Below are 16,235 nucleotides of genomic sequence, written 5' to 3'. Positions count from 1 at the left end.
TTTTTTGGAGGGTGTCATTCCCTGAGAGTGAATAATTACAGTTTGACAGGTACTTTGAAATATCAGTGGCAGATTTGGGAGTATTTGAAATTAGAGCATAAAAGAGCTAATAGGAATTGATGGGGAAGAGGGAAGCAGAAGACTTAGATACAAAATGGTGGTCTTTTGTTGTTTTTTATTTTTTTCCTCTTTTAAATGGTATATGATATTATGGGATTGGCTGGCATTGCAGAATCCCTGTGCAGTTGCAAATTAAAATGGATTTGTTGTTCAAGTCAACCATTTCATATTCATCTTCTGTGTCAGAAAAAAGCTTTTATGTGACAATAAGCTTACTGGGGCATTATTAAATCATTTAATCCAGTTGTTTAATGAGTTCCATGCCCTGATTACTTATAACCATGAAAGATTACGTATACGTCAGAGAAACAACTTTTTGATGAGTGCGTTTTTTTTGCTTCTTGAGTTCATAATACCAGTGGTTTGCTTCTACCTTCACTTCCACTTAATCCAGGGAGTTCGAGTAATTTGTTTCCATGCAGAATGCCTTTCAGGAAAATCTCTCAGGTTCTTGATAAACGCACTGTATTCACTTTCCTCCCGACAGATCCACAGCTTTGCTTCCCTTCTTTGCTCAGTACCCCAAATACACCTTTTCACATGCACTGTTCTGTAAGTGAAAGGTGGCTTTAATGGGATGACACACACTTAAAAGTGTCTGTGGTTTTAGATACCTGTTGAACAGAGACTTTATTTTCATCTTGCTTTACAGCTTCAGGTTCAGGTAATGATTTCCAACAAATTCTCTAGGCATCTTGTTCGCCTGTACAGGACCCATAAATTTAATACTATGGACTTGGAGGCTCTGTTTACAGGGCAGTATAAATACTGGCCAGGAACCAATCCCAAGGCCAAGTGGCACCAGGTGTCCCCTCGTCCCCATTACTGAGGGCACGCTTTCCAACAGCTGGCTTGCTCTTCAATGCAGTTTGGAACAAAGCTGGAGCTGCTGAGTCAGGTGAACCGACCTGGGTACGGTGCTTCAGCCATCTTTAATTGAGCAGGGTAGGTGAGCCCTCTGAGTTTCACTTAATTGCAGGTTGTCCTTTGAACTAACTTTGCCGCTGCTGGGGGTAGACTTGCCTGATTCACCAGACTGGCTCGTTCTGCCCTGATCATAAAGCAAAGCATGATGCTGCATGGGCAGGTTTCTCAGGGACGCTTGCTTGCGTAGGTGAATGTGGGGTGGCCCTGAGACACAGGACTGCTGAGGGGGGAGAAGTGGACACAGTATCTAATAAATTTATGGTTTCTGTGTGCTGGTTTACATGCTTTGGCAAAGTGTGTTTGTCTTTGGCTTTTGTTTGACACTTCCACTTGCAAAATTGCTACAGCTGGAGTTGTAAGCAAATGATTTCTTTATTATTCATAGTGGCAGGTGCTGCAACAGCCTTTTGGATAGAGTTGTACTCTCTTGGTCCATGGTTTCTATATATATGATTAGATGGTGCCATGCTGCTCAGATGGGATGCTAGTCCTCCAATAAATGTATTTTGTTATGCAATCAGTTATATAATGCATTATCATTATTATTTCCATAAATCACTTTTAGTTGGCAGCTTTCTGTTGCCACTTGGGATTGTTCCAGCAACAATTTGCATCCTTTCTGTACAGCATTCTAAAAAGATTTTGGAAGTTAACATAGCCTGGGTTTGATTTTAATAGCTGGTACCCTTCTGGCTGCGCTAGAACTCAGAAACCAGCTATCTGTGCAGGATTGACATGTTTATTTTGATTCACATATCATTTATGTATTCTTCAAGAAATGCTTATCCCAAGATTCAGTGTGGCGATTTAGGCACCTGCCTCCACTGTGCATATGCCAAGAGTCGTGATGCTAAAAATCAGGTGCCTGTCCCCAGCAGGGTGGTTGAGAACAATGTGGCTCACTGCACAGTCGGGGGGCAGAATGGTGTGCCTGGCTCAGAAAAGCGTTCCAAAAACCTGGCACGCTGATGTGGGACTTGCCTGTCCCTTGCCAATCAACACAGCCTGTGTCTGAATTTCTCATTCCTCTGTGGAAGTGAGATGCGTCTGCTAGAGCCCTCTCCTGAGGGCTCAGCACTGACTCTTTTTAAGTGATGCTGTTAGAGAAATTTTGGCTTGTAGTGCTGTGTTTCTGCTTCTTAATCTTTGCAGAATGAGCCAATGTATAGACTTGAGAAATAAGTTGAATTTCCTCTTCAGCGATACCGGAATCAGAAGCACGTTCTTCCTTTCTAGGCTGGAGGGAGGCAAATCCTCCAGCCTGTGTAAGAGCAAGAGCAGAAAAGGTCTGGCACGAGGCTCTGTGCAGGTACCACAGAGCCCGGCACTGGTGGGCCATCTCTGGGGAAGGGGGCTCAGCTCCGTGTCTCTGTGGGCATTTCACCATCACTGAGCTAAAATTAAAAAGGAGCCTGGATGAATCTATACAAAAGAATTCAATCCAGGCAAGCACGCAGCAGCGTGCAGGAGCCAGAGCTGGCCTCAACTTGGAGCTAAAGCCAAGCTACAAATTGCCATTAACAAAACCTGATTCGGATTCAACCACTCGTTATTTTCCCATCTTGAAGTGGCCACCTCACTTGGTCCCTGCTGGCTAAAGACAGGCTAGCTTCAGCTGCTACTCAGGCAGACCTTCAAACGGAGCAAGAGGCCTTTTTACAATGAAATTGCCTTGTGGAAGGGAAAACAACTGTCCTCTGGCTGTGCTTTTCCTATGATTAAGACATGCTTGACAATTCAGTTCTGTGCTTAGAGGAGGAATTTTCCAATATCTCAGTAAAATTCTTCATCAAATAAAAGGTAAATAAAAACCATGTTTTTACAGACAGTTTTAGTGCCACAGAGGTAATATTGACAGAAGAGATAATGGAGTGCTTGGTGCAGCTGATGGAAAGGTGCAGATGGTTGTCCATATGGGGACAAGCAGATAACAAGAACAGGGAGTGTGTCACTGGGAGGCGCAGGAGGGGCTGCTTTTTCAGCTGGCTGCAAAATGGGCACTTCACACCTGTGAGTTCACTGGTATCTGGAAGAATCAGTTCAGCCTTCTGTTTAATTAAAAAAAAAAAAAATTAGGTGCAGTTTCACCTATTATGCTAGTTTCACCTATTTCAACTATTATGCTAGTTTTCACCTATTATGCTAGTTTCATTTACAGACTGCATTGCTGGGAGAGTTGATGGATCTATCATATGGAAGGAGAATGGGTGATGTGCATTTAATCACAGGCAATAACCTTCTCATTTGGGCACTGAAAGTTGTTAAAGGGAAAAGTAACAGACCAAGAGGTGCATCCAAGTATGATTTTAATGGTACCACTTTCAGTTAGCATGGCAGACCCAAAGCAGGGAGCTGAAAAATATGAAGAAAACAATATGGCAAATCAGTTTCACCACGTCCCTCGGACAGAAGGACCCTCTCCTGGTCACAGGTGAACAAGAACCATCACTGTACTGCCCCGGGCTGCTGTAGCCACAGTGTCCTATGCTTCCCAGCCGTCGGTGCAGCTGCTCACACGTCTTGCCAGCAGCCTGTGTGCTGCTCACCAAGCCCCACCAGCACTGTGAGACACATTCAGGCATGTTCCAGTGTGCTGGACCTCTTGCAGAACATACCCTGCTTTTGCTAGAGACCTCTCCTAGACTCAGTCTCTGCGAGACAGGTGGACCCAGATTGGGAATGGGCACAAGGCTGTCCTCAGCAAGCAAAGCTGGATATTTCCCATGATTTTTATTGATGAGCTCTGAGGTTTATGCATTATGTGGGGCGGTGATGATTAATAATGGCATGTGTCGTCATCCTGAAATATGGAATTATTTGAAGGAAAAGAAAACCTATCACTATTAAAGAAAAATTAATTTGTTTCTTACAGGTGCTGTTTCAGAAGCTGTGTAAGGAAGAAGCAGGTAAGACACTGCATTACTTCTTGAAAGTTTCTTGGTGGCTTGTGTAGACATGCATGCGTTCATGGAGGACCCAGGGGAATCTCTGCTATTATATTCAGTGATTTAGTGCAGTTGCTGCGATCACTTCCATACCGTTTGTTCATGACATGGTGGTGTAGGATTTACGTGGTTCTTGGGAAAGCTCATAATTCAGCAACTTTCAAGTTCCACCTAGCAAGGTGAGTTCTGAAATAACAGGGATAAAGCCAAGCATTTGTTATTGGTGTCAGAATAGGACTAAAGGACTTGCCATGGCACTGGCAGGCATGAGGTGAGATGTACCTGAGTGCTTTTTCTGGCTCGGTGCTTGCACAGCAGTCGAGTCTGGCGAAGAGGCTGGTTACAGAGGCACATTTTCCAAAAGAAGTTACAGGCCACCCAGGGCTGTGTCCCCAGCGGCAGAGTCACGGTACCTGAATCACTCCTTAGCATGGGCTTGCTGGCCAGTTAATGTGGTTGTTAGTATTAACGGCATTAGTGAGTTTGACCATTATGGGGAAATTATTCAGTTACAGCTGACATTCTGCGGGACACCATGATAAAAGCAGTAAGCAGAGTTAAAGACATGGATACCCTGAACCCCATGTTATGTGCCAGGAGCTGAGGAAAGGTTTGGATAGATGGATATACACACAGAGATCCTGATTCAGCAAAATACTTAACACACAATTAAACCCGCATTTGACAAAACCAATTCATTGCAACAGGGCGTAAGCAACTGCTTGGATGATTTGCTTAATTGAGGGTAAATGTCCTTATTAAATTGTAATGAAACACAATTAAGAAATACAGAGAAAAGAAACTGCTTCCCAGAATGTGGGTTACTGGAATTTAATAACAGCCCCACAGTTCTGCAAAAAGAAATGTCCCCAAAGTCTAAGTGAATTGTCATTCCCAGAAAAGCCTTTGCCAGCTAGAAATATTTCGGTCATAAAACAACTGACCTCTGGAGTCACCCATTTCCGACTGCTTTTTCTGTTTCATTAGCCAATATGTATGCAGTGTGTGTCAATTAAAATGAAAGCAATTGGACATTGTTGTTGTAATTATCCCTCTGTCCCTAGATGACTTAGTATCATTTTTTGGCCTGCAGGACTAGTTTAAGCTAGTTCGCTAACTCAGTAATTTCTTCTTGCTCGGAGTATCATCTGTCTCTGTTCTAAATTGCATCCTCAGTTCTTTCCAAGGGCCACCTTAACTCAGTTAGAAACAGATGAACGAAGCCTTTTGCAGCCAATGTCACTGATTCAGTGGCTCTGCTGGCGAATGTGCTGACTTAGCAAAATGCCAGAAACCCTGGCCTAGAAAACTCAGGCCTCTGTAGGCAATTTCACTTTTGTGTACTTAACATCAGGTCAACAAAACATGAAGGCTGTTGAGCATAGTGTAAATACAAGTCTTTTTATTCAAGTTCTGTGCACATCAACTTCTGCTTTATGACTTGTATGTGAATTTGTTCCATGATAGTATTTGCCAGGGAAACAAATGCCTGTGCTTTTCCAAACCTAAACAAATCCCATCAATTTTGAGATTGATTTAGCATTTTTTTTTATTGTTTTCATTGCTTTCATCAAAACCTCTCTGTGACATTGACAACTTGCTTTATAAAGAAAAGGAAAACACATCAATGGCACATACATTTTAAATAGAACTGATTATTTTAGCAGTGCTCCCATTTTTTACTGTGATTAATTTCGGAATTGTTTTACTTTTATGATTACATTAATTTTGTCACAAAAAGAGATAAAGTATAGGACCCATCTTTACAGTTGAACGTGATGGTTGAAAATTTGATAACTACGGGTGTGAAAGAAGGATGACAGGTCATTTTCTGACACAGTTTGGTCACTGAGGTGGAACTTTAATCATCGAAATCTAGCATATGAGAGAGCTGGTAATAAATTTATCATTAAAATGCTTCTGGCAGAAAATGCCCATTTCTTCAAACTGAACTATTTTACAGGAAAAGGTTAGCATCTGTTAATTTCTATTTCAAATAATTTCTGTAAAACAAGTGCACACTTTTTGACATATGACGATCTAAAAGTTTTCAGCTTTGAAACTTCTGGCTTTGAAATTTGTTACATTAAATCATTAAAAATAAAAAAGAGAAAACTATTTAAATTACAAAAAAGGCCAAATCTATGTCTTGGACTGAGGGACAGGGTTCCTTCTAGATTTGCAGTTCTTAAACATTTCTGATATTTTCTTGGCTTTCTGGATAAGAAATGTTTTTCTGTTTTGGAATTTCTTGCATGAGAAGAAAACTTGTCTTGCCCATATTGGTCATGCACAGAACACAGCACTCTTCTGCTCAAGATCATTTTCTGCACCACTTTCCTCTTACATTATCACTTCTTATTCTTTCTTATTCTCTTTTGTCATTTCTTCTTCCGACCTCTTTGTTGGGAAAAGCTCTCACAAACTAGAGCTCTCAAGGCCCAAAAGAGTAATTTCCTGGAGTACCTGGAATTACCTGCACATTACGTGGAGTAAGGTGGGTCACAGTGGGGCAGCACCCTGCCCTCCCCACCCTACAGCACCGGCCACTTTGGATAGAGACGGCTCCTCTAACCCTGTCCCAGCAGCAACTGGGGATGCACAGGGCAGCTCAGAGCTGCTGCAGCCAGGGTGGGGGCTCCTGAAGCCCTTTCCCCAGGGCTGAGCTGTTCTTGGCTTCTAGTTGTTCTCCACATAAGCCATATCTGAGTGAGAGAGGGAACACCACCACCCCCCCCTGCATTTTGAACTGTTGTTCTCTCGCTTGCATTTTATTTTACAGTTATTTGTTAGTTTATTTTACAGTTATTTAACAAAAAAAATGCAGTATTCTGGGGCTTCCATTCCCTGTATTTGTAATGGGTGCCTTGCGGTGTGTTAGGCAGGACACCTGAAATGTGTCCTAAGAAAAGCTGCAGCTGCACAGACCTCTCAGCCATCCCGGGGAACCTCCTTTGAAGTACAAGTTTGCTGGTGGTGTTGCTGCATGCTGCCCAGGCCTAGCACCATTATTTCCAGACATAATAACAATAGTACTTTTAACAGTGCATGCACTGGAAATAATGATGTTTTCACCATTAAAAAAAGTTGTGCATTAGGAAAAAATGTTAACTAATGATGTCAGTCTAGAGGCATCAATTTATTCTGCTTTCTGTTTTCTTTAATAGTGGCAGAGTGCAGCATGAGCCAGTGGCTCCCTGAGGACCAGGGACAGACATGGGACCAGGGTCAGGCACAGCTCCAGGATGGCCAGGCAGAGCCCTGGGGACAAAGATGGGCCAAGGATGGTATGGGATGCCAATCTGCAGGTCAGGTCCCATGGACAGGCAGAGCTGTGGCAGAGTGGGGGAACAGCCCTGCTGCAGCATCATGGGGCTGAGATGGACAGCCCTGGGTAGCGCTGAAATGGGGTTCCACAAAGACTTGTAAATTTATATATTTATAGAATTGCATACTACTAAGTAAGAGCAATGTTATTAGGAGTTAGACGTAGGCTGCAAACATGGTGTCACCCATGTAGTTAGCAAAGCGCAAGGGGTAGCTGCAAGACAGAATCAGCACTGTGGAGTGGAAAAGCTGGTTTTCATGTAAACAGGCTTGGTCTGTAGGTTAGCAAGTTGTCTGTTGGCTTTCTGTAGAAGCAGCAGACAGGACAGACAGGAAGATGATTCACACTTGTACTGCTTGTACATGATGGCATGAATAAGCAAGGTTTATGAATATGTAAAAAATATTCTGTAGCTTTGCTGAGATCTGTGAAAATGCAGGCTTCATCTACTGAACCCTACTTTCTCTGAGAATGAACATGGCTATCCTGGTGGTAACTGTGGTTCCAACCATTAAACCACCTTTCTATCGTCATTAATAGATGATGTCGTTAATAGGACTGCCTCAGTCCCATTGCCGTGCAATAGATCACTCTGTTCAAGTCATCGTCATCAATGCTTTTCTTCTCATATTGCCAGCTACATAACACCTAACCAGTCTGCACCACCTGCCTCTGTTCTGGACTTGTAGCCCAGGAGGTCCTAGTTGTCTGCTGTGGTACCACAGAGCACACGGTTAGCTGCTCCTCTTATCATCAGATTGCTGCTGGAATTTTAGATACCCTAGTGGTAGTCACTATTAAAACCTGGCTGACTGACACTATGCATCCTTACTATCTTCTAGTAATATCTCTTGTAAAAATCATTCCATTCCTCTTGAGCATTCTAGCTGCCAAATGTGTTTTAAAGTTATCACCATGTAGCTTGAGATGACTAACACAGAGCACACTTCATCGCTGACAGGGAAAATGAGCTTTTACTTTGCTGACAAAAATTTGAAGTCAGATTAAAAGCTGACACATCCTCTATTTTAGTGATATGTATGAAACACTATAAATATAGCAGCGTGCTCGTGTATTTGCTGATGCGTGGTAATGTAGTCTGTAGCAGAACAGCAACGGGCTGGCAAGGAAGGTGGTGCACTGCAGTAATATGATAAAATCCTCATGTGACCTTGGCCATCTCAGAAGTACTCTATGGATAATTGTCTGTCCTTGGCTGATACATTACAAAAATCAAGCAGAGGCAGTTGTGGTCCCAGGGCTTTAGTAAATAACCTGATCCTGCAATGTTTGTCCAGGCATAATGCTAATTGACTTCAAGGAGAGGTCTTCACAGTGTAAGAAACCAGAACTGTGCTGTATAGCAGCTGAATACGAACAACTGCCAACAAAGGGCTTGATTCTGGGAACTGAGAGGGAACTGCAGCTCCGTCTGGCTCTTGTTAGAAACTGCAGGTGCTTGATTCATCACAGGATCAAACCCATGTACAGTAGTTCCCCCTGATTACATATTTTTGTGTTTCCTTGGTCATATAATGTTTTGTGCTCATGTTTATATTTTACCTTTGCTGCAGTACCTGGGCAGGAGTTACGGGTTAATAGCACTGTGAACAGGGAAATGTTATAAACTGCTCTGGGATCTTTTGTCTTTCTCATGGGAAGATGGAGAAGGTGATCTGGTTTGGCCTTTCCCTTGCCATGGATGCTTGCCAAGTGTGCTGGAGGTGGAGCTGAGGCTGTGGCCATGAGCCCCCTTGTCCCATCCTCTGCAGGGGAGAGAAGCAGCTGAGTTAGACACTCTGCAGTCCCTTCCAAGACCTAGGCAGTACTCATGTCCCATGCTGTCATTGCTCCAGCTACAAGAGTTTACCCGAGATGAGAATCTGACCTTAAATAACTGGGGAAAATAAAACATCCTTATCCAACGGTCCCATGCATTTACTAGAAAGCAAAGTGGGGTCACTTTGACATGTTTCCAACCCGAAGTGGAGATGCTTATTTTGGACTGAAAAATAAACAGGCTGTTTTCCTCAGCAGTGGTATACTGAAAGTAAGCGAGTGAATAAACCCAGGTGTTTGGTGGCTTTGGCCTCTTAACTAGTTAGGCTTTGTATTGCTCAAATTAGAAGTAGGTAGACTTGGTGCTTGTCCTGCAATCAGTGCATCAGAGGGTCCTTTCATTTAGCTCCTGTTCTAAGTTCTGTGCAGTGCCAGTCTGGCTCCCAAAATAAGGCAGTGAGATTGCCTCTTCCTGCCTATATGTTCCTTTCATAATCAGAAATGATAGAACAAACCCCTTCTTTGTTCTTCTGAAAAGGCAAATCTTTGCTACTCAGCTCCTACCGATGCGTTGGAGCAGCTGAAGGCAAACTGTGTTCCTCAGCTCTCAAAGGCAAGAGTAAAACGAGAACCCTTGCTATATATATCTCAGGATATGGCTGTTTCTAAAAAAACCCAACAGATGTAGATTAAAAATACATATGTTTATTGTTTTATTATGTGAATTATAGACAAAAGCTTGATCTATTAAGGAATACTCTGAATTTTATATAATAACCTTCTGAAACAATGAAGCAGTAATGTATAAAGACACTTTATGCACATACTGATATTCAGTGTCATTCTAATTATCTTCCTCCGTTTCCCTGCTCCATAGTTCTTTCTGTAACTGATTTTCAGTCAGCATTCTTAGTAAGAAGGAAAAATATTGAAAAGGCTAGAGCCAGTAAATGTTAAAAATAAAATCTAGCCAATAGCTGTAGAAAATATAGGTGGTTTCAGGATTAAGGTGTTATAAAAATTTTACCTAAAAAGTCATTTTTTTACAGCTTGCACTCCTAAGGAGAGCTGAACTCTAGATAGCTGATAGATGAGCTTGGGTTTTTAACTGCTCTTGAGACATGACAGGAACCCTGCTGTAAATGGTGATCTAATGCAAATTGATAAATTGCTCTAAAGTTTTGCCTCTGTTGGAATTAAGGGGTGTTGATTTCCAGCAATGAAGGTCAGATAGGGAGCCATAGGATTCCCAAGTCATTTTCTTCTGTGACTGACCAAATGTCTGACAAAGGTTGTGGACAAACAGCCATATTCAGCTCCATTGCATCTGAGCAACCAACTTTCTTTAAAGTGGGGTTTTCCAAAAGTCATGGCAAAGGGCACATTTTGGCATTTAACATTTATTCAAAAAATAACAAGTGCCTGGAAAATTTTCATTGAATAATACAAAAAAAATCTAGTATACCTGTTTTTCTGTTTCAATTAGACCTTTCCCTCGGATTTCTCTGATAGCCACAATTCAAGCTAGGTCCTTGTATTTTATTTCATGGGCAAGGTTTAACTTCAAAAGTTTAATGGTTAGACATTTTAAATTATGCAAGCAGCAAAATAAATCTTTAGTGGTTTATAATGATAACTAAGCATTACAGCTCTGAAGCACACACAGATATAAAAATGAGCCACATAGTAGGAGCCTTTTGTTTTCACAGGAAGCATTTCTGATGGGTAGCAATTCCAGAAATTTTAGTGTTCTCCATTAGAAAACATTTCCCTCATGTAACAGTTCTCTAGGTTCAGTTCTTGATGCTTAACTATTTAGGATCAGTTCCTAAGGATTAAATTTTTGAGGTTTTGTGCTGTATCGGAGTGACACGTAGCTCCTCTTTGAAAGGCTCAGGATGCGAGATAGGTTCTGCGCTGTTTGCAAGTCAGGCAGGCCAACACAGGAATGCTTCTGGCTGGAGCATATGCTTAATGTAAGTTATTTGGGGCAGTAAAGCCAGCCAACAAAGCGGCCAGCTTCTGACCTTTTGCAAAGTAGGACCTTTTGTGGGACCATAGTCAGACCATGGCACTGTTCCATGCTGTTGAACAACCTGCTGTGGTGCAACCTCTGCTCAGAGGAGATGACCGTGGCACAAAAAGACACAGCGCCTACGTAGCTGTGACCAGCTGTGGTCAGAGATACCAGTTTCCACTTCCATGAGAGACCTCCAGAGAGATGAAACCCTTCGCTGTTGCTTATGTTAGGATTGAACGCAAGGATCTCTAGGCACAAGCCTCAACACCTTGCAGTTAACTTGAAGGAAGTAACCACTGCGTAAGCTTCTCCCTAAATATGACGGGGCCACTAGAGGAGGACAAAGAGCTGTGTAGTGTTAATGTCAACTACAGGGGCACCTTCCTAAGAAACAGGAGAGTTGCTTTAGCAAGCTTTTCAAATGAAAACCATCCAGTCTCTGCCCTTCCTGTTCTCTGTATTAGATTCCATCCAGGCCAGCAAGTTGCTATGACAGAAATGCGCATAGAGATGCTGGTATTTACTGAGCACTCAGCACAAGGCAAAAACTAATTAGTAATTTCCACCATGCTGTCAAGCCACAGCTGAAGTGCAGCAATAGGAGGAGGCTGGAGTTGCATACAAACGCAAAAGACATGCCAAAGGCATCCCGTGTATAATTCTGTTGCAGATAATGGCATTTGTCAGTTGTGATTTTGGCTCTGTGTCCTTATGAAGGCAGAGCAATAAAAAAGGCAAGTTAGAGAAAGCAGATGGCCAAAAGGTTCCTTCAGACATGGGTATTATTAAGTGGATCGGAAACTGCTGTCCCAGCCTTGATGAAGTGTTGGCTTTTAACATGGGGTCTGAGAAGGTAATAGCTTTAGGCTTTTATTTGAAATTTGTTTGTATCAGGTACTGTCGTGGTTTAACCCCAGCTGGCAGCTCAGTACCGTGCAGCCATTCAGTCACTCCCCCCACAGCGGGATGGGGGAGAGGATCAGAAGAGTAAAAGTGAGAAAACTCGTGGGTTGAGATAGGTAAGTTTATAGGTGAGTTTATTAGGTAAAGCAGAAGCCACACAGGCAAGCAAAGCAAAACGAGGGATTCATTCCCCACTTCCCATGGGCAGGCAGGTGTTCAGCCATCCCCAGGACAGCAGGGCTCCATCACACGTAACGGTTACTTGGGATGACAAACGTCATCGCTCCAAACCTCCCGGCTTGCTCCTTCTTCCTCCGGCTATATACTCAGCTATACTCAGTGTGACATCATATGGCATGGAATATCCCTTTGGGCAGTTTGGGTCAGCTGTCCTGGCTGTGTCCCCTTCCAGTGTCCTGTGTCCCTTCAGCCCTCTGGCCGGCAGGGCCCGAGAAAGGGAAAGGTCCTTGACTTTAGTATAAACATCACCCAGCAACAACCAAACCCATCAGTGTGTTGTCAACATTGTTCTTACACCAAATCCAGAACACAGCCCTGCACCTGCTACTAAGAAGAAAATTAACTCTATCCCAGCTGAAACCAGGACGGGTACATACCTACCCTGGAGTATTTCTTGGTTCCCAAAGACTCTGTTATGTAAGGCTGGGATGTATGTCAGGGCAACTTTTTTTTTAAAGCAAAAGGACAAATTTTCCCCTGGTGTAATTCTTGTGAAAATCAATGGTTTTACATCAGTTTTACAGACTTAAGCATCAATTCAATGATGGATTAAAATTAAGCAGTATGACTGAACAGGTAAGAAGTTGCCCAGCACACACTGTGCAAGGCATAGGTCTGCATGACGATTGTTGTGCAGGTTTTTAGTACTAGCTGCAAATTTTAAAATAGGAAGGACAGACTGTGAAGTGTGCAATGTTTGAAATCTGGTTTGGATGACTTCTACATGGAAAAATAAAAGGGAATGCTGAATTTATTTTTAAGCAAAGTTGATGCAAAATTAATTTATTCCACAAATTACAGCAGGTAATTTTTGTTTTTAAAATTACTTGAACAGTTACAGTTGTCATTGTTAATAACTTTATTTTTCTGGAATTCTTAGTTTACCAGGAGTGTGAAGATTTCTCCTTACTTTAAATTCAATCCTCACTACAATATATGATTACATGTGATATGTGATTAACACTAAGATAACACTTGCTAGTGAGAAAAGCTTGCTTTTAGAAGTCAGGAAAATGCCCATCTGTAAGTATGACTGAAGTTACTAGCTTGGTTGAATGGTTTTCAATCCTGTGATTATCAATTTATTTTTAAATTGCCTTAATTCTGAGAAGTAAACCGATTCTAGCATCAAATCTTATAGGTTTATCATGTAGAATATTAAGGATTCTTCCTTTGTAGAACCTAATTTTGTACCAGCTGCAATCACTGGCAACTTGATGGTGTTAGGATTAGTCTCTTAATGACGCATTTATAGCTGTATAGAAATTGATTTATATCTGTAAAGAAAAAAAAGATACCCTCCGCTTTTCACAGCATTTCAGAATCAAACAACGCCTTTAAGGAGCTAAGGAAATGAGAAACTCGGGAACCTTATATTTCATAATATGTATATATTTCTTTTAGCAGTCTTGAAACTAATACTTACTTGGATAGCTAATTAAGTTACTTAATCTATAGAAAAATTGGAGAACAAGTGACTAAGGCCCAGGGTGTTGGGGGACCACTCTGCCAAAGACAGAAGGATCTGGGGTGCAAAAATAGGAGGAAGAGGCTCAGGACTATTTTTTCTGTGCGTGCTTCCCAAAGCAGTGGAGAGGGAATATGGAAAGGAATAATTACAACATCCTACAACTGACTGGTCTTCCTTACAGGCTTTCCCAGCAGTAATTGCCTTACTATCCATGCCAGCCTCCATCAAGAAAAGGCACTAGTTTTGATTTCCAGGGTATTTTAGTAGGCAAAGTGGGCACAAGAGCACAGGTACTCTGGCATCACTAGCAGACTGCTGATGTTGGCATCTGTTTTATAAACATATAGCACATAAAATTAGCCTTGCTTTTCACAGTTTCTTTTCTCATCTGCTTACGAACACATTGTTGAAATCTTCAATTTACAGTTCTCTGGACTCTCATTTGTTAATGAAAGTGCAAGACGAGTTGCCAAAGTTAAACTAAAGTTCTCCTGCTTTGTATTTTCACCTTTTTATAAGACAGACAGAACTGATGCAGTACACTCAACAGCTGGATGATGTATTGGAGAACTCAAAATATTCAGTAACATAAAGTACACCTTCTTGTTTGTGGCTTTTGTTACTGCGCTATTCTTCTATGGCCCCATAAACTTGGAATTTTTTAATCATAACAGCAACCATACAGGGATGATATCCAGAGTATTAAGCTACACGTAGGTAAATGAGTGTATACAGAAATATATGGGAATGCCTCTAACTTGCTGCAATGTGTATATGGAACACTGGTGTAAACATAATATATTGTGCTTCCTTAGGTCTTGATAGAACCTGTGTCTTATGAGCACTGGGGAAGAAATACCTTTAATTTTCAAGTGTTCATTTGCAATGGCTATACTTCATGCTTACACAACACAATTTGGATGGGCACAGAGGAGTCATTTTCAGTGGTTTTGTTCTCTTGTGTTTGATCCTTCTTTTACCAAAGTCTGTGGCATACTGCCCTTGACAATGTCAACAGAGACCAAGTGGAGTGGTGAAGTACTGGAGTTCTGTTGCACAAGGGTGTGGGGTTGTCAAATATGCATTGCTGTCCTCTGGAAACCACAGAGCCACCTCTGTTTACAGTGCTGGGTTTGTTTCATCATGATCCTTTTAGATGTCACAGAAAAGCAGCTCCTGGTTTTTGGCAGGAAACAGTCCCCCACACTCACTTTAGACTCATTCCTTCTCTTTGCGTCCTCTCCTGTGAGCAAACCTTTGTCTAAGAAAGCGCATTTGTTTGGGCCAGGACCAGAGGCAGCTGATACTCAGCTTATTTTGATTGCCTGGCTGGTAGGGGTTGGGGAACAGATAATGTCAAGATTTCCTCTGCATTCCAGATCTGTTTTCCTCCTACAGTTAGCAGGCAGCGAGTGTGACTTTTCCCACTCAGCTTTTCCCACAGTCAGTAAGACTTATCTGACAACGGAGTTAGTGTCAACTGTCCAAAACTAACTAGGAGATATCTTCATTTCACCACTCCTGTGCTGTTATTGCTTATCACTGTCACTCTCCAACTTAAATGACTGGTTAATTTACAGACATACGGAGACAAATTCACTTCTGTTGCAGCTCTGTTGGTTCAGTGGAGTAATGCTGGGAACGAGTTTGGCTGTAGGTGTCTGAAAAACACAAGTGGTAGGAACGTGATACTAACAGAAGCAAGAGCAGTGCGACAGTCAAAAGAAAAAGGAAGCTCTGAGCTTTGGCAGGATTACCATTTCAGATTCCCGGAGTGTGATCCAACAAGGTGTTCATGTTTTACAGCTGGTGCCGCAAGAGAAAAGTTGTTATTCAACAGCAAAACAATTCCAGTGACCCCCACATCGAAATGTAACCCGTGTTAAAAAAGAACAAAAGGAGAAATAATTCATAGGATTTCAGAACACAATTCTATTGAGAATCATGAGGACAGTGCTTTTAAGTCTATTTAAGACTTTAAAAAAGACTTAGAGCGATACTGAAACATACTCAACCTGAGATTTTCAAAAGAGCCTACAATGGTTAAATATTGAAATCCTACTGAAATTCCACAGAAACAGGAATTGATACCTCCAGCTTTACCTACAGTCTTAGATGGCTTTCTGAGCACCCCTTCTGTCAATGTGGCAAGAGAGGCATTGTCAGAGGGTAACATCTTCAGCTGGATTAAGTCCTCTTCCACAGGTCTGCTGTAACACCTCTTCTACGCAGCTAGTTTGGGGTGGAATGAGTCACCCTCTGAGGGACAGCCCTCTCTGGCCCAGCTTCCCATCTCCCGCCGTTCTTTTTTAACTATGGGTGCCTAAAATTCAAGGAATAGGAATCTTACACCTATTGCTTTTGAAAATTTATTAGAATTTCTGATTCACAGATCAAGTTAAAATGAATGGTTGTAGAACTAGGCATTTAAAAGTTATGTTTAACTCAGATCATTCAATTAACCTGGACTAGCAGTGCAAATAGCCAGCAGTGTATCCAGAG

General features: G+C 42.0%; 1 protein-coding gene across 1 annotated transcript in view; it reads left to right on the top strand.

Moving 5' to 3' along the window:
- Nucleotides 1-16,235, top strand: part of STARD13 (StAR related lipid transfer domain containing 13) — a 297,402-nt gene that overhangs the window by 125,842 nt on the left and 155,325 nt on the right. Inside the window, exon 5 of the mRNA XM_055702062.1 lies at nt 3,920-3,953. Within this exon, the coding sequence (XP_055558037.1) occupies nt 3,920-3,953 (34 nt within the window). The remainder of the gene's footprint in view (nt 1-3,919; nt 3,954-16,235) is intronic.

The sequence above is a fragment of the Falco cherrug genome, chromosome 2 (assembly GCF_023634085.1).
Source record: "Falco cherrug isolate bFalChe1 chromosome 2, bFalChe1.pri, whole genome shotgun sequence".
Classification (NCBI taxonomy): Eukaryota; Metazoa; Chordata; class Aves; order Falconiformes; family Falconidae; genus Falco; species Falco cherrug.
Note: the sequence above shows the minus strand (reverse complement) of the source record. Positions and strands in the feature narration are given on the sequence as shown.